At 38.0% G+C, this 18032-nt stretch overlaps 1 protein-coding gene across 2 annotated transcripts in view; it reads left to right on the forward strand.

The window, feature by feature from the left end:
- Nucleotides 1-673: 673 nt before the first annotated feature.
- The window catches only part of koi (Sad1 and UNC84 domain-containing protein klaroid), a 53328-nt gene continuing 35969 nt past the window's right edge, over nt 674-18032 (forward strand). The window contains exons 1-2 of one of the 2 annotated variants that reach the window (XM_073988473.1): nt 674-1073; nt 11709-11949. In XM_073988473.1, the coding sequence (XP_073844574.1) occupies nt 11798-11949 (152 nt within the window). In that variant the 5' untranslated portion in view covers nt 674-1073; nt 11709-11797. The remainder of the gene's footprint in view (nt 1074-11708; nt 11950-18032) is intronic. The other variant, XM_073988474.1, reaches the window with a different exon arrangement.

Below are 18032 nucleotides of genomic sequence, written 5' to 3' on the forward strand. Positions count from 1 at the left end.
CCCATCACTAGTTCAGCTTTTGAGATGGACTCCAACTCCACTCCATTAAAAATTTCCGTCTCGTGAATTACCGCAAAAATGTTCGCAACTTAAGTTGTTATTTCTTTATTTTATAACAAATTCTTCGAAATGTATACACTCTTGTTTATCTTTTGAAGAAATGTGTAGGGATCAACCAACTGTTTTTTTTTATGTAGGAATCTCTACAGCAACTGCTTATAAAATGTATCGAACGGAGTGCATTTTTCATAAATCTATTGGACTACATCGAAAGATGTTGTGAAATCATAACTCCAACTGCACAACTTAGGGGTAGTTTACACTATATGTAAATGTCATATGACATGAAATTTTCCATCGTTATATATTCGCTAATGTGTGTAATATTGGAGATTTTCCTTACGCCATTTACTTTGTGCGTCCACACCAGCAAAAATGTAAAAAAACTACGTCTCCACATTGCCTCCGTGGGTAAATATGGAATGTTTTTATTTCGTGTTATATGATATTGATAGATAGTGTAAACTATCTCTTATAAAATTTTTTGCTGGGAAGTTTACTCCCACGTATGACTAGGTTACGATACGATAACCACTAACGGTAGACGGGTGGTGTCAATACTTAACACGAAATACAACTCTGTATTTTAAGTGTAGGAAGGTTGGCAACACTTGTAACATCTAGAGATGTTTTTCGGTTTGCATTTGTCATTCGCATATTTTTAATTGATTTGAGCGGACGTTGCTGTACTCTCGCAAAGCGTATGAGTTGCGCGTGTGTTCTACAATAAGAAAAGTAAAATAAATAAAACAATTTTATATGCAAAAAAAGAAGGAAATAATTCGTGAAACAATTTGTTGATGACTAACCGGGGGAAAATTCTGTAGAAAAACAAGGCCCCACACAAAGTGTATACAAGCAAAAAAGAATAAACAAAAATAACAATTGTAAAAGAAGCGCAATTCAAGTGCAAAAAACAAATAAAATAGAAAATAACTTTCATACAAAAATAAAAGTGCTACACAAAAATAAGTGTTACGTTCAAAAAAACACGCTATAAATTGATATTGAAAGTAAGTGGTATTTAAAACTTTATCAATTTGTGATTATCAACTCCTAGAAAAAATATCTATGACCGCATTTTTAGTGCTTCACTTTTCTTTTTCGTATACGAAGTCGAGCCATTGTTGTTGTTGTAATTAAAAGAAAAAATGATTGAATTTGTTGGCGTATTGTGTTTGCCTGTTTGTTGCATTGCCTGCCGTTTATATATTATGTGTGTGCGCCGTATGTTTGTCTAATAGCCAACAGCGCCCGCCACCATCGTCCATTTGTCCTATTTGACGATAGCAAAGCAAATATGCAAGAATGTGGAAAACTAGTTTCAGCTAATAGCTGTTTCATCTGTTTATGTTATTCGCTTGGAAAATGTAAGTTGTTTTGTTTTTACAACTGTCGTCGCCACCAGACCTCCAGATTGTTGTACAAATTTCATTTCCCCTTTGGATTTTACATGGTGGTGTTGTTGCACTTTTGTTTGTTTTTTCTTTTCCTTCGTTCCTTTTGAGAATTTCAACATGGACAACATGCTAATAACATGTGTGTTCAAGGAATGTTGTTTGGCTTGTTGTAGAAAGGAGAAAGACATTAGAGTTGCCAATGTCATTGAAAATATTACGGAGGGAAAATGAAATCTTTTGGAAATTTGCGATGCAAAAGAAAATTCCAAATATTTTGTGGGAAAATCAAAAGTAAATTTGTTATATATTTTAAATTCCCAGCTTATGGTGTTTCTAAGCCAATGTAGAGTCACAAAAATAGGGTCAGGTAAAAAATTCAATGGCAAAGAAACGAAATGTGGGCAACAGGACTATCAAGTATATTGTTTATAACCACAAATTCCGGCCACAAACTATTCCAGGGTAATTGTTTCACCGACATTGTTGACGGGTTCAATTTTTTGGTAATTCAAGCGTATTTATTAGCACTTTTATGTGACACTGGGGTGTTCTGCTTATCCAAGGACACATATTTGCTGTTGTTGTTGGAACAGCATATGAAATGTTTGTAACTTAATTTTTCTGCTTAATCTGGCTCTGGGTCTATCACCAGTTCTAGAAATGTGGCAGCTTCGATGGGGTGGGTTCAGAGTGTTGTGCGGGCCTATGCGTCATGCTGGGCAGATGTTTTGAACGGTGTCATCAATCCTTGCTTTATAGCAATTTAGACGGCTGTACCATCCCAAGCAATGTTAAGTCAAAACAACTCTGGTGGTTTGGAATTCTAATTATTTATGGTATCTGTGTGAATATTTATTCAAATCTGCTTGATAGGCCTGCTGATTTAAGGGATCTCTCTTGTAACGTTGGGGGGTTCCTACCCAGGGTGATTAGGATGGCTCTCACGGTAGGTAACGCCCGAGCAAGTACTGCAACAAAAGCATGACATTGTGTTGATGTAGCTGGTCCAATGAAGATATGAGGAGCCACCCAGTGGCAGTCAGGGCGGCATTCTACAGGTGTGAATATTTTTCCATCTCGTTGCACCTATATTCACGATCCTCACTGGCGCCGCATAGCTTACCACAGACTGGCCTATCGCGTTATATGTTGTCATCTAGGTACTTGAGGACCTTGTTCCTACATCATAGCTTGACGCAGACACCTGTGAAATGCTCGCTCGGTCGACGTGAATATGCTATCGAATGTGAACCCTAGAATATTTTGGGTTAGTTAGTGGTCGGAATTCTGCTAACATCGACAACGACATTTAACACAGTGCTCACCTCTGTGGTGAACAGAGTGAGCGTAGATTTTGTGGCGGATATTTAACTGTTCCTTGCTTGGAAAATTGTGATAAGATCAGTCAAATAGGAGTTAAGTCTTTTACAAATGATATCAGGGAAGGTACCTGACTTCAAGGCGTTCATTCATCATCCGCATACGTTACATTTCAATTCCGTGGGTAAGGGGTGGGATACAGCAGAGGTACAGGTTAAATTGTCCCGAAGACATTGCCCCACCTTATTCCATGTTCCTGAATTTCACGTACGACTTGCATTTAGTCTTCGTTGGGGGTATAAAACTTTCCATCTAATTTTTTCCGTACATGTCCACGTTTTCATATAGAACGGTATTTTGAAATTTTTGACCTCACTATACCACCGAAAAGCCTGAAATTTGTTACTTAGTCTTCGATGGAGGTGTAAAACTTTCCACCAAAAATTTGTCGGCATAGGTCCACGTCTTCATATAGCCCCCATATTGCTGTACCTCCCGATTTTCGGCATTTTAAAGGTGGTGACATCAATATCCAATCGAAATGGCTGAAATTTGGCATTTAGTCTTCGTTGGGGGTACAAAACTTTCCACATGAAATTTGTCGGTATAGCTCCACTGTTTTACTCTACGGGGCTTCGACTTCTTGTGCTTGAATTTTACGTGCGATTGGCATTTAGTCTTCGTTGGAGGTATAAAACTTTTCATCTAAAATTTTTCGGTACGGTCCCTCCCGATTATGGTATTTTGAAGTTTTTGGCCTCACTATACCACCGAAATGCCTGAAATTTTGTACTTAGTCTTCGATGGAGGTATAAAACTTTCCACCAAAAACTTGTCGGTATACTTCCACGACTTCGTATACCCCCCCTGAATGTACGTCCCGATGTTCGGTTTTTTGAAGCTTGTGGCCTTTATATCCAATCGAAAAGGCTATAATTTGGCATTTTTTTCATTGCTCCACGAATTTGTATAACCTCCATAGAACTGTCACATATAATTGATTATCCAACGTTTAAAACTTGACCGGTGGGTAAGTTTGCTCAGTGTCCTATAACAGTGTGGAGAGCTTGACAGTATCAATGGCAATTGATAGGTCGAGCGCCATCAACACTATTCCTATTTCACGGCTTGTTCCTTTTGAGTCCTCAACTAGTATTCGTGGAGATGGTGTGCAGCGTTGTTGTCGTGCTGTTTTGCATACGAAATACCTGCTGATGATCGGCAACTGAATTGCTATTTCTAAAGCTGGGAAGTCTTTGCTACGGGCGACAAAAGCGAAATTGTTTCAGTAGCGGGACCACCCTGCCCATATTCCAGACTTCGGGAACAACGAGGGCGGCAAGCGAAGTTTGTTGCTCTCCACTAATTGTGGTAGGGGCGTCCTCATTGACTGTGCAAAACGTAGAGCTATCAATTTGCTCAGCCTGCACTATTCCCCTTTCGTCATTGCCGAGGATCGAATGCCACAACTCATGATGAGCATTAAATTCGCTCAAGACCAGTCGGTTACGACCTTCCGAAAGCGGATTTATGTTGGGCCTATGACCTGGAGTTCAACGGGGTGTAGACGGCAGTGCTACATCCGACTGCTATACCCAAACATTTCATGTATGCGTCATAAAAGCGAAAGTTGTAGGTCAGTATTGAACATACAGGTATTGTTCAGAAGATAACGAAGATAGTTCTGTTATAGCCTTCCAAAAACAAGCTAATGATTGGCCTAAATCCTGGTGTTATTGACTTGTAACAAAAACACAACCCACATGATCGGCTGTATTAAAAAACATAAAATAACCTTGTGAATTTGTTTTCCTCCGTTATAACCTTCAGTAATTTTACAAAATTTATATTCATTTTTATTTCATATTGAACATTTTTCTTCAAGTACAGTTGTTGTTGTCGTGCATATAAAAAATATTTATGTTTTGCTAGTCTGTTTCTCGCATCGTGTGACTTTTTTCACGAGAACAAAACGTTTGTGAATTCGAAAAGGCAAAAACAAAATACAAAAAACGCTTTTGTAGATTCTCATTTGGCTGACTAATCTGGTGAGGAATAATGTTGCTGTTGTCTCAACATTTGCAAATACCAAGACATCTACATTCATATCTCCTCCACATTTGTACATTTTTCGTCGTATAAACACATCAATACGTCTGAAACTTTTGTATGTTCATCAATCCGTTATATGTATGTTCTTAAGTCTATATTTAGTCTAGAGATTGTTCTTATTTTGATGTTATAGTTTGGGTTTTTAAATATTTTTTGTTGATTTTTTTAAGGTTCTAAGTCAACATAAATACGCTTGAGCCCAATTTGTTCCCATTCCCATGTTTTGATTTAGTTTTCTTTTTGTTTTTAATTTTTTGGCTAAATGCCGCCTAAGTGTTTTTCTTTAGGTGATCCCTGCAGTGAATTTTGTATATGGGTTGTTCATGTTTGTTTTCTTTTTAAGAACTGTTTGCCTTGGTATATTTTTGCACATCTCAATGTTTACACATGAAAAATGTTTGTATTTTTTGCTTCAATTTTGTCTCGGTGTCTATTTTAATTATTTGGGTTGTGCTAAATTTTCATTGCTCGATAAAGAAAATAGAAACTTGCATAACTATAAAATTTTATGAGATGTTTACATTAATTTAATGTTGAATTTGGCTTTTGCGGTATTTTTTCCAAGAAAAATCCTGAAAACTTAAAAAAGCCCTAGAAAAAGCGATTTATTTATACATCTCTCCGGCGATTTTTTTGTTTTTTTTTTTTTTTTATTTTTCTCATCTATGAACATTGTAGTTTCAGAATCCGCAAAAACTTTCCAGGTGTAAGCACTTTTAATTTAAGGATAGTTAAAGCGCACCGTGACATCGCTCTGTAGATCGTGAACATCCCTCCTGACATGCATAGTTGAGAGATCTATCCACCATATGGTGATTAGGATTTCTTTCACGGTAACGGACCAAGTACTGCAACGAGAACATAGCTTTATTGTCGCGGTTAGTTGTGGTAAGCGCAAACAATGTGAACATACTATCGAATGTGACACCTAGAATCTTGGGCAAGTTCCTGTCATTACCCGGTACTCGGCAATCAGTGCAATATGGCCAATAGTGTCAGAGACTGTATCTTCCTTATTCCCAGGATTGGATAGTGACCTAAGCATTGTCCACAGTTCACTTATTCCGGCAACAATTTTGTTTTAGGCATTTTTCTCCTCTTCCCATCAGGCAGTGTAACATTGCCAAAGGTTCGATAGTGACTTAAAAGTTGCTATCAATTCTCTTATCTCTTATCTTCAGATGATAACTCACTAGTTCCGCTTCTGTTAACCGACCAACCTGTTAACATCTAGTGTCAGCTCCCTCACTCTAGTGTCACTGCAGTCGGTTCGATAAAGCTCATTACGCTCATTTGTTAGTCCCGCCGACTCTTCTGGGAAATTCCTATTTGTATTTGCATATATTCCGAGCGGCTGCCTTAGAAGATTTGATTAGTTCTTTAAAGCAGTGATCGGGCGACTCTCTGATACCAGTTCAATTAGCTTTTTCATGATGAAAGTGCGGCGTTCGGAAGTTATGAAGTCGGGTGGTCTGGTGATGGAAACAATTATATCGTGATGGTCTGGCCCAAGATAAACGACATTTACCTTCCGATACCTACCGCTTTCAGGTATTACATAGACCCTTTCTGAAAGAAAGGTTGCTTCTATAGACCCTTTCTGAAAGATAGGTTGCTCCTATAGACCCTGTCCGAAAGAAAATGCGCTTTTATAGGCCCTTTCTGAAAGAAAGCGTGCTTTTATAGACCTTTCCGAAAGAAAGGGTGCTTCTAAAGACCCTGTCCGAAAGAAAGGGTGCTTCTATAGACCCTCTTCGAAAAAAGCGAGCTTTTATAGACCCTTTCTGAAAGAAAGTGTGCTTTTATAGACGCTTTCTGAAGGAAAGGGTGGTTCTTTATACCCTTTCTGAAGGAAAGGGTGCTTCTATAGACTCTTTCTGAAAGAAACCGTGTTTTTACAGACCCTTCCTGAAAGAAAGCGTGTTTTTACAGACCCTTCCTGAAAGAAAGCGTGTTTTTACAGACCCTTCCTGAAAGAAATTGTGCTTCTGTTGACCCGTTCTAAAAGAAGGGTGCTTTGGTAGATCCTTTCTGAAAGAAAGTGTGCTCCTATAGATCCTTTCTGAATGAAAAGGTTCTTCTATAGATCCTTTCTGAATGAAAGGGTGCTTCTATAGATCCATTCTGAATGAAAGAGTGCTTCTATAGATCCATTCTGAAAATAGGGTGCTTCTGTAGATCCTTTCGAAAAGAAAGATGCTTCTGTAGATCCTTTCGAAAAGAAAGGGTGCTTCTGTAGATCCTTTCGGAAAGAAAGGGTGCTTCTGTAGATCCTTTCGATAAGAAAGGGTGCTTTTGTAGATCCTTTCGAAAAGAAAGGGTGCTTCTATAGATCCATTCTGAAAAAAAGGGTGCTTCTGTAGATCCTTTCGAAAAGAAAGATGCTTCTGTAGATCCTTTCGAAAAGAAAGGGTGCTTCTGTAGATCCTTTCGAAAAGAAAGGGTGCTTCTGTAGATCCTTTCGAAAAGAAAGGGTGCTTCTGTAGATCCTTTCGAAAAGAAAGGGTGCTTCTGTAGATCCTTTCGAAAAGAAAGGGTGCTTCTGTAGATCCTTTCGAAAAGAAAGGGTGCTTCGGTAGATCCTTTCGAAAAGAAAGGGTGCTTCGGTAGATCCTTTCGAAAAGAAAGGGTGCTTCTGTAGATCCTTTCGAAAAGAAAGGGTGCTTCTGTAGATCCTTTCGAAAAGAAAGGGTGCTTCTGTAGATCCTTTCGAAAAGAAAGGGTGCTTCGGTAGATCCTTTCGAAAAGAAAGGGTGCTTCGGTGGATCCTTTCGAAAAGAAAGGGTGCTTCTGTAGATCCTTTCGAAAAGAAAGGGTGCTTCTGTAGATCCTTTCGAAAAGAAAGGGTGCTTCTGTAGATCCTTTCGAAAAGAAAGGGTGCTTCTGTAGATCCTTTCGAATAGAAAGGGTGCTTCTGTAGATCCTTTCGAAAAGAAAGGGTGCTTCTGTAGATCCTTTCGAAAAGAAAGGGTGCTTCTGTAGATGCTTTCGAAAAGAAAGGGTGCTTCTGTAGATCCTTTCGAAAAGAAAGGGTGCTTCTGTAGATCCTTTCGAAAAGAAAGGGTGCTTCTGTAGATCCTTTCGAAAAGAAAGGGTGCTTCTGTAGATCCTTTCGAAAAGAAAGGGTGCTTCTTTAGATCCTTTCGAAAAGAAAGGGTGCTTCTGTAGATCCTTTCGAAAAGAAAGGGTGCTTCTGTAGATCCTTTCGAAAAGAAAGGGTGCTTCTGTAGATCCTTTCGAAAAGAAAGGGTGCTTCTGTAGATCCTTTCGAAAAGAAAGGGTGCTTCTGTAGATCCTTTCGAAAAGAAAGGGTGCTTCTGTAGATCCTTTCGAAAAGAAAGGGTGCTTCTTTAGATCCTTTCGAAAAGAAAGGGTGCTTCTGTAGATCCTTTCGAAAAGAAAGGGTGCTTCTGTAGATCCTTTCGAAAAGAAAGGGTGCTTCTGTAGATCCTTTCGAAAAGAAAGGGTGCTTCTGTAGATCCTTTCGAAAAGAAAGGGTGCTTCTGTAGATCCTTTCGAAAAGAAAGGATGCTTCTGTAGATCCTTTCGAAAAGAAAGGGTGATTCTGTAGATCCTTTCGAAAAGAAAGGGTGCTTCTGTAGATCCTTTCGAAAAGAAAGGGTGCTTCTGTAGATCCTTTCGAAAAGAAAGGGTGCTTCTGTAGATCCTTTCGAAAAGAAAGGGTGCTTCTGTAGATCCTTTCGAAAAGAAAGGGTGCTTCTGTAGATCCTTTCGAAAAGAAAGGGTGCTTCTGTAGATCCTTTCGAAAAGAAAGGGTGCTTCTGTAGATCCTTTCGAAAAGAAAGGGTGCTTCTGTAGATCCTTTCGAAAAGAAAGGGTGCTTCTGTAGATCCTTTCGAAAAGAAAGGGTGCTTCTGTAGATCCTTTCGAAAAGAAAGGGTGCTTCTGTAGATCCTTTCGAAAAGAAAGGGTGCTTCTGTAGATCCTTTCGAAAAGAAAGGGTGCTTCTGTAGATCCTTTCGAAAAGAAAGGGTGCTTCTGTAGATCCTTTCGAAAAGAAAGGGTGCTTCTGTAGATCCTTTCGAAAAGAAAGGGTGCTTCTGTAGATCCTTTCGAAAAGAAAGGGTGCTTCTGTAGATCCTTTCGAAAAGAAAGGGTGCTTCTGTAGATCCTTTCGAAAAGAAAGGGTGCTTCTGTAGATCCTTTCGAAAAGAAAGGGTGCTTCTGTAGATCCTTTCGAAAAGAAAGGGTGCTTCTGTAGATCCTTTCGAAAAGAAAGGGTGCTTCTGTAGATCCTTTCGAAAAGAAAGGGTGCTTCTGTAGATCCTTTCGAAAAGAAAGGGTGCTTCTGTAGATCCTTTCGAAAAGAAAGGGTGCTTCTTTAGATCCTTTCGAAAAGAAAGGGTGCTTCTGTAGATCCTTTCGAAAAGAAAGGGTGCTTCTGTAGATCCTTTCGAAAAGAAAGGGTGCTTCTGTAGATCCTTTCGAAAAGAAAGGGTGCTTCTGTAGATCCTTTCGAAAAGAAAGGGTGCTTCTGTAGAATCTTTCGAAAAGAAAGGGTGCTTCTATAGACCCTTTCTGAAAGAAAGGGTGCTTCTATAGACCCTTTCTCAAAGAAAGTGTGCTTCTATAGAGACTTTCTGAAAGAAAGGGTGCTTCTATAGACCCTTTCTGAAAGAAAGGGTGCTTCTATAGACCCTTACTCAAAGAAAGTGTGCTTCTATAGAGACTTTCTGAAAGAAAGTGTGCTTCTACAGACCCTTTCTCAAAGAAAGTGTGCTTCTATAGAGACTTTCTCAAAGAAAGTGTGCTTCTATAGAGACTTTCTGAAAGAAAGGGTGCTTCTATAGACCCTTTCTGAAAGAAAGGGTGCTTCTATAGACCCTTCCTCAAAGAAAGTGTTCTTCTATGGAGACTTTCTGAAAGAAAGGGTGCTTCTATAGAACCTTTCCGAAAGAAAGGGTGCTTCTATAGACCCTTTCTGAAAGAAAGGGTGCTTCTATAGACCCTTTCTCAAAGAAAATGTGCTTCTATAGAGACTTTCTGAAAGAAAATGTGCTTCTATAGAGACTTTCTGAAAGAAAGTGTGCTTCTATAGACATTCCTGAAAGAAAGGGTGCTTCTATAGACATTCCTGAAAGAAAGGGTGCTTCTGTAGATCCTTTTTGAAAGAAAGGGTGCTTCTATAGTGACTTTCTGAAAGAAATGGTGCTTCTATAGAGACTTTCTGAAAGAAAGGGTGCTTCTATAGAGACTTTCTGAAAGAAAGGGTGCTTCTATAGAGCCTTTCCGAAAGAAAGGGTGCTTCTATAGACCCTTTCTGAAAAAAGGGTGCTTCTATAGAGACTTTCTGAAAGAAAGTGTGCTTCTATAGACCCTTTCTGAAAAAAGGGTGCTTCTATAGACCCTTTCTGAAAGAAAGGGTGCTTCTATAGACCATTTCTGAAAGAAAGGGTGCTTCTGTAGAAAGTGCGCTTCTAAAGACCATTTCTGAAAGAAAGGGTGCTTCTGTAGAAAGTGCGCTTCTATAGACCATTTCTGACAGAAAGGGTCTTTCTATAGACCCTATCTGAAAGAAATGGGGCTTCTATAGACCATTTATTTATATATGTATATATTTTTTTAAATTACCATTTATGGTAATTTGTTCATGACATTATTATAACTTTATACAAAACATTCCCTTTATAATTTCCATTTGCCCCCTAAGTTCGATTAATCCAAGCATATTTACAATAAGATTGAGTAGCAATATTAGTAAATGGCGGGAATTTCAGTTTTTGTTTTTCTGTCTTTTTGTGTTTAATGTCCGGCAAACAGCGCATTTTATGGAATTGATAAAAGTAATGGAAATTCAGCAAACAAGAAGAGGGACAGCAACAGAAACGCATGAATCATAAAACAGCTCCCAATACAGATGGGACTACTTTGGAAGAAGCAATGTGTTGAAAAACATTTGGGCGGGAAACATTTTAATGTACTCGTACATGTGTGCGATCAACAGTATCAATTGGTTTCTTCAATAAAAAAGAAAAAATATTTAAATGTGCGAATAAGTCAGGCATTGGAGTTTATTTGCCGTTATCGACCTTCGTACTTAAAAAATTGTTTGATTTCCATTAATAAACTATAACTGTGAGGTTTCGTTGTTTTGGAGCTAGCAAATCAAATAGACACAAGATGGTGATTTTGTTTTTTATTTGTTTAGCTTGCTCTGAATGATTGGCTGGCTGTAAGACCGGCAGAGAGCATGTGGCAATTGTGTATTTGGTTGCCTTGTTTGTAACATCTTCACTGGAGAGTATTTTATAAGTACTTCTAATATGGCCATCAATGTATTTTTTAATTATTGCTAATAAGCTCCATGTGGTTTTTGAACCTATAGGACTGATTAAGAAAAATCAATGCTAATTGAAATAAGTATGTTGAATTTAAATCAACACTGCGTTGAAGGAAATAAGTCTCTTGCCCCCTAATTTTTTATACGTTTTAGTCACTTTGACAAGACGGAAGCTTTTCAGCTAATATTTAAACAATTTTTGGGTGTTCTGTTGATATTTCATAGTTACAACATAACACACATACACATCAATAATTTCCTACGACTATATATTGTGCTATACTTTTTCCATCTTGCCAAGGTCTTGGTCTGCATACCAACCAGCTATTACACCCAAATTTCACACTATTCATATTTTCCACAATATGTTGTTTATATTCATCTTCATCATTTAGCTTGTTCACAATGTTTACTTTACATATTTACATCACTACACATAGTAACGTAATTTGTTTACATTTTTTTATGGTTAGTTGGATTTTGTTGTATCTTATTCTTTGCTTTTTCATTTACAGATTTCATTTGGCTAACGTAAAATAAGCGAACATTCAATCAAAGTGTTTGCCCCACATTATAGTCTGGTGGTTATTACATCTGGAAAGACATGAGCGAATATACTATAGAAACGAGACGTAGGTCTCGATCAAAAACACCATTTTTACGTTCCAGTTGTGACCACGAAAACTGTGATCACATTGGGGATGAGCCACACACACATCACAAGAAAAAACCAACATCACAATTAGCAAATGTTCGGTGAGTATTTTTTTATTATTTTGAGAAAAAATAAATTCATAAATTTTAAATTTAAAGAATGAGTAGTAAAATGATTTGTTGGAAGCACATTGAGCAATGACAAATTATGAGATTTTCTGATGACAAAATACATACCTGTTTTTGGATTAAGATTTTTAAATCAAAGTTGTTTGTAGTCATATTGTGCAGTGAAGTCATACCACTGGCGAACAAATGCATAAAAAATTGATAGGTACATACCAGGATCAACGTTGCATGAAACCCCACCGCAGTCTTTTCGCCAGCAATCACAGACGCAGCCCTTAACACCACCAGTATTTGTGCAAATATCTGGTAATGAGGTGAATATTCTAACATTAGCTAGCTTTTGGAAGTCAAAAACTCGTGGTATTCCGTTTTTGGTAATGACCAGGTAAAAATATTTATACATTATCATTTTTTGCCGTGAGTAAGGTTCCCCATGTCATCTCTCTCGCCTGAAAAATGACTTAACTTTGAAACTCGATATTTCGCATGGCCAAGGGTAGTTTCCTGTCACTTGGCAATCTGTCACTTTGATGAGCTACATCGTACGTATAAGTTCTACAACATTATAAACGTTGGTTGTTGTTACAGTGTTTATTATTGTAGGTTTGTGTGTTCGTTCTTCTGCTTAATCTGGCTCTGGGTCTATCTCCAGTGTAAGGTGGTTTTGCCGTGGGCTGGGCATAAGGGCCCACTAAACCTTACGGAATAATAAGGCGAGTAATCTCCCTTTCCTGGGGGGTTAAATCGGATATTTATTGATGTAAAACTAATTTATAATCTACTGATGTTTTAATACGATAAGAAGGATACTTGGATTCAGTAAATGGTTTGATGATTATCGGCAACTCGGTGATTCGCCGTTCGGTAGTAGGCGATCTGAAGATAATCGGGAACTCGGTGATTCGCTGTTCGGTTGTAGGCGATTTGAAGATAATCGGGAACTCGATGATTCGTTGTTCGGTAGTAGACGATTTGAAGATAATCCGGAACTCGGTGATTCGTGTTGTTGATGTTCGGCCACCCGGGGATTCGGTGTTCGGCTACTCGGTGATTCTGCACTCGGCTCGGCTGTTCGGGTTGTCGTTCGTTAATGTTAGTTCTAAGTTAGCCTCTACGGTATTCTACGAGTACTGACTAGTGGAACAACACCCGAAGGTGGAGTGGAACAACACCCGAAGGTGGAGTGGAACAACACCCGAAGGTGGAGTGGAACAACACCCGAAAGTGGAGTGGAACAACACCCGAAGGTGGAGTGGAATAACACCCGAAGGTGGAGTGGAACAACACCCGAAGGTGGAGTGGAACAACACCCGAAGGTGGAGTGAATGTATTAGCCACCGCGCAAAGAGGTAGCTCTCAAAAATACTTCCGAACCTCTTAACACTCTCGTGTCGGTTGGCGGACTACGAACACAACAACTGTACTCAAGCCCGTATGGCTGGCTCCCTGCGGTAGCAAGCCTCCCAGTCCCTTCACAAACTGAAATACTTAAGTGAACGGTTGCACAAAGCGATTGAGAAGTATTCCGTTGTTGTCATGCTGGTGATTTATTACATTGCATTATAACGCATCGTTTCCATAGTAGCGTCAGGTGTTTTATCAGTGTGGATGGCATTGAGTTGTTTTATAGTGGGGACGTAATGATGTTGGTATTATGTTCGTGATCATTTTGTCACGTTACACCAGTTCCAGGAAAGTGGCTGCTTCTATGGGACGTAACCAGAGATCTGCTGAAGTTAGATGAGTAGGTTTGGTAGCGCAGTTGAAAAAGTACAGTGTGTTGTGCTGGGCAGATGTTTTGCACGATGCGATCGATCGTTGCCCTATAAGAATTCATTCGACTGCAATATCCCGAGCGTAGTTGAGCCGAAACTACTCCGATTTGTCGTTGCAGCTGACGCTCCTCATTTGGGATAGATGGGGGATGTACTTCCAGGACTTTATTCACACTATATTTGCTTATGACGGCCGTGCTATTTAAACCTGCTTGACATGCCTGTTCTCTCCTGTATCGCTGGACCTCTTCCTCTAGAACGTGGATAGCCTCCTCCTGATGTGCCTGGGTGTGCCGGGCTTTTTTTTTTTTTTTTTTTTTTTTTTCTTTTTTTTTTTCGAACGTTCCCAACGCCACACTTTCCCACCCCTTCCGAACCGTGGGGGCGACCTCCCCATTACGTAGGGATCGCGTACACGTCATGATCCGGAGCATGACGGGATAAAAAGATGGCATTGGATACCAGCTACAGAAAATTCTTTAACAGCTAGTATATTTTATAATGTTAGGTATATTCTAAGTATTAAGATATGAAATTATTCTAGACTTGATAATATTGATATCTACACCAAAATCTACAATAAAATATAAAGAATTAAATTCATCACACATTCTGCAGACAGGTTCGCTTAGTGCATAATTAGTGCGATGAGAATCAGTGTTACAGAAACGATAATATCTACTGAATCTGATAGGAACATTTATTTTGATTGAAGAAATAAGGAAATCTGAAAGTATATTGCCATTCAAAATTTTTTGTACCATAATTGTATTGAACATTACACGTCTACTTTTTAATGTTGGTAATCTGATTAACTTAAGCCTGCTCGTATATGAGGGCAAGATGAAATCACTATTCCAATGAAAGCCTCTTAAAGCAAAAAGTAAGAATTGTTTTTGCACAGATTCAATTTTATCAGAATATTTCGAATAATAGGGATCCCATACAACAGAACCATATTCAAGTATAGGTCTGACAAGTGAGACAAATAATTGCTTGGTGACATAGGGATCAGAAAATTCCTTTGACCAACGCTTAAAGAATCCTAAAACTCCATTTGCTTTATTAACCATTGTTATAATATGATTATTGAAATTTAGTTTGGGGTCCAATAGGACACCTAGATCAACAAAGGAATCCACAGATATTAGAGTAGATTCATTTATCCGGAAATCATATGTTAGAGGTGAGGTTCTAGAGAAACACATATGTTTACATTTCTTTAAATTTAAATCCATGTTATTAATAGCGCACCACCGGGAGAATCTATTTAAATCCTCCTGCAGTAATTGTAAATATTCTACAGACTTGTGTGTTATAAAAATTTTAACATCATCTGCATACATAAGTAGTTCAGAATTTTTTATTGACAACGGTAAATCATTAACGAATAATAAAAACAAGACAGGGCCCAGATGACTCCCTTGAGGAACACCTGATGGTACATTTATTGATTTGGAATGACAATCCTCAAATAAAACAACTTGTGACCTGCCTTGCAAGTAAGACGAGATCCAAGATAATAGGATTTTACTGAAACCGATTCGGTTTAATTTGTATATTAATAATTTATGATTGACTCTATCGAACGCTTTACTGAAATCAGTATAGATTGTGTCAGTTTGCTTCTGCTGAGTAAATCCTTTAATGACCTTTGAGGTATATTGAACTAGGTTCGTAACGGTGGATAAGCCACTGCGGAAACCATGCTGATAAGGGCTTAAAATATGATGTACTTTGTAAGAGATTACATCCGTGATGAGTTTTTCAAATAACTTCGGAATTGCACTCAGTTTTGCAATTCCTCTATAATTGGATACGTCGGATAAGCTGCCAGATTTATGAAGAGGTACCAAGTAAGATTTTTTCCAAAATGTTGGGAAATAACCAAATTTCAGGGAATAATTAAAAAGAAAAGTTAATGGTGTAGATAAGGAATTATGGCAATTTTTAAGTATTATACTAGGTATGCCATCAGGACCTGGACTTTTTATAGGTTTAAGGCAGCATAAACCCTTTGAAATGTCTTCAGTTCTGAGAAACGGCATACTAAGGTTATCCATGTTAGGTAACTGATATGGATATTGAGTATCCAAGAAACTATTGCTATACGAATATGTTGAAGCAAAGAAATTAGCAAAACATTCAGCGATATCACGATCGCCTACGAATTCATTATTATTATATTTTATTAAATGAGGTCTACGGGTACTTTTTCTTTTTAAATTAACAAAATCATAAAACGATTTTGGATCGGATTTAATATTTATCTTAATTTTATCAATGTACATTTTATATGACCTGTGAGATTCAATGTTGTACTTTGATCTGGCAATGGAATAATTTGAATAATCTATAGTAGATCCCGACTTTTTAAATTTTTTGAAAAGTCTATTTTTAGAGTTTTTTAGAGCGGACAATTCGGAAGTAATCCACGGCAATTTATTAGAAGAATTTATTTTAACTTTTGGTACACATTCATTAAGAAAATTATTCAGTACGTCATAAAATTTATTAACAGCCTGTTCAAGGTCAAATTGATTATTACAGTGAAACAAAGAGGCCCATTCTGTGGAAGTAATGAGAAGATTCAGTTTTTGAAAGTTAGTTTTCTTAAAGTTGAAAACAGATTTGAATGTTCTAGTGGTTAGTGGTGTTGAAATTGGGGAGTTATAAATCAACTGTATACAAAGTGTGGGATGATGGTAATCTTCAGGAATAGATACAGGATGAATTCTCGAAATTTCAAAATTTAGAGTATTATTCACAAATACTAAGTCCAGTATCTTACCATACTTATTTATTACATTATTTATTTGATACATATTTATTTCCGAGAAGCGAGTTACAACATCAAAAGAGAGCTGGTTCGTATTCTCACTTGGGGTCAATGGTGTCATACCATCAGAGTTCTCAAGCGAAAGCCACTTAATTGACGGCAAGTTAAAGTCTCCTAGTATTAGAATTTTATCAGTATCACACATTCTCGAGGCTATTGAGTTTATTGCAGATAAATGTTGAAAATACAGATTGTGGTCAGATGCAGGAGGTATATATGAACAGGTAACAAATAATTTAAACTTGACAAATTCAATACAGACTCCTATGAACTCGATGTCATATAGGTCATTTAATGTAATAATATTAGATGGGTATTTGGAATCGACTGCAATTAGAACACCGCCACCTTTTTTAATGATTCGATCTTTTCTAAAAATTTGATATCTTGAGCATAATATTTCGCTATTTAAAACAGAAGGTTTCAACCAAGTTTCTGAGAGTACTATAATTTGAAACTCGAAATCGAAACTATCAGTGAACAGTCGAGACAATTTTGTATTTAGTCCCCTAACGTTCTGATAGCAAATTGAAATAGAATTATTTAGTTTTTTGGAGTCGACTCTGGTCTATGAGGTAAGTGAGCTAAGTTGTCTGATTTTTCAACAAATTCTTTTATAAATGCTTGAGGAGGCCAAAAATCTATCGATAATATCTGATCAAATATGTTCTGAGGTACAATAATTTTGAATGACGATCTATTCTCTGAGTAGCGCTGTTTTAATTTATAAGTTTTCAGGAAATAATCTCCATTTATTTTAGATTTGATATAGTAATTTATGTCATCAGCCGTTACAACTGGTGCGAACCTGGCAGCAAAAACAGCTTTCATGGGCTGAGCCATTAACAACGGTCTTTGGGAGATTCGCGGGGTTTGTGACGGAGCAGATGCGAGAGTTGGTGCGTTTGTAGAAGTCTCACCAAATTCTACATTTCTAACAGTGGGAGTCGATGAACTCGCTACATTGGTAGATGATGAAGGATTTTTTAGGGCTTTTTTATTCCTTAAAGTTGGAGTGCGTACACTCGCTACACTAAAAGGATTAGCAGAGCCCTCGGGAACTTCAACTGCAGCAACCGATGTTGGCTGATCTAACTCAGGATGTCTGGACTCAACATCCCTGTTAGAGGAAGCAGAAGTGCTCCCATGATTTGGTTGAGATGTGGAATCTTTTTGGGCTTTCTTACTCCTTAGAGTTGGAGTAGAATTACTCGCTGCACTCAAAGGGTTAACAGAGCCCATGACAATATCTGTGTTAGTAGCCGGGGTTCGCAGAGCTGGGTCCGGCACAATGGTAGCATCAGTTTTCGACCCCCCATATTCTGTAACAGGATTAGCAGATATAAGCGGTGAGAAAACAGTGCCACCTGAAACGCTAGGTGTATTAGGAAGCTTCGCTTTATTTGAAGTTTTCTTATTTGACCTTTTACGTTTCGGTGCAG

This window comes from Musca autumnalis, unplaced genomic scaffold, assembly GCF_047663935.1.
Source record: "Musca autumnalis isolate F117 unplaced genomic scaffold, ASM4766393v1 scaffold_5, whole genome shotgun sequence".
In the NCBI taxonomy this organism is placed as follows: Eukaryota; Metazoa; Arthropoda; class Insecta; order Diptera; family Muscidae; genus Musca; species Musca autumnalis.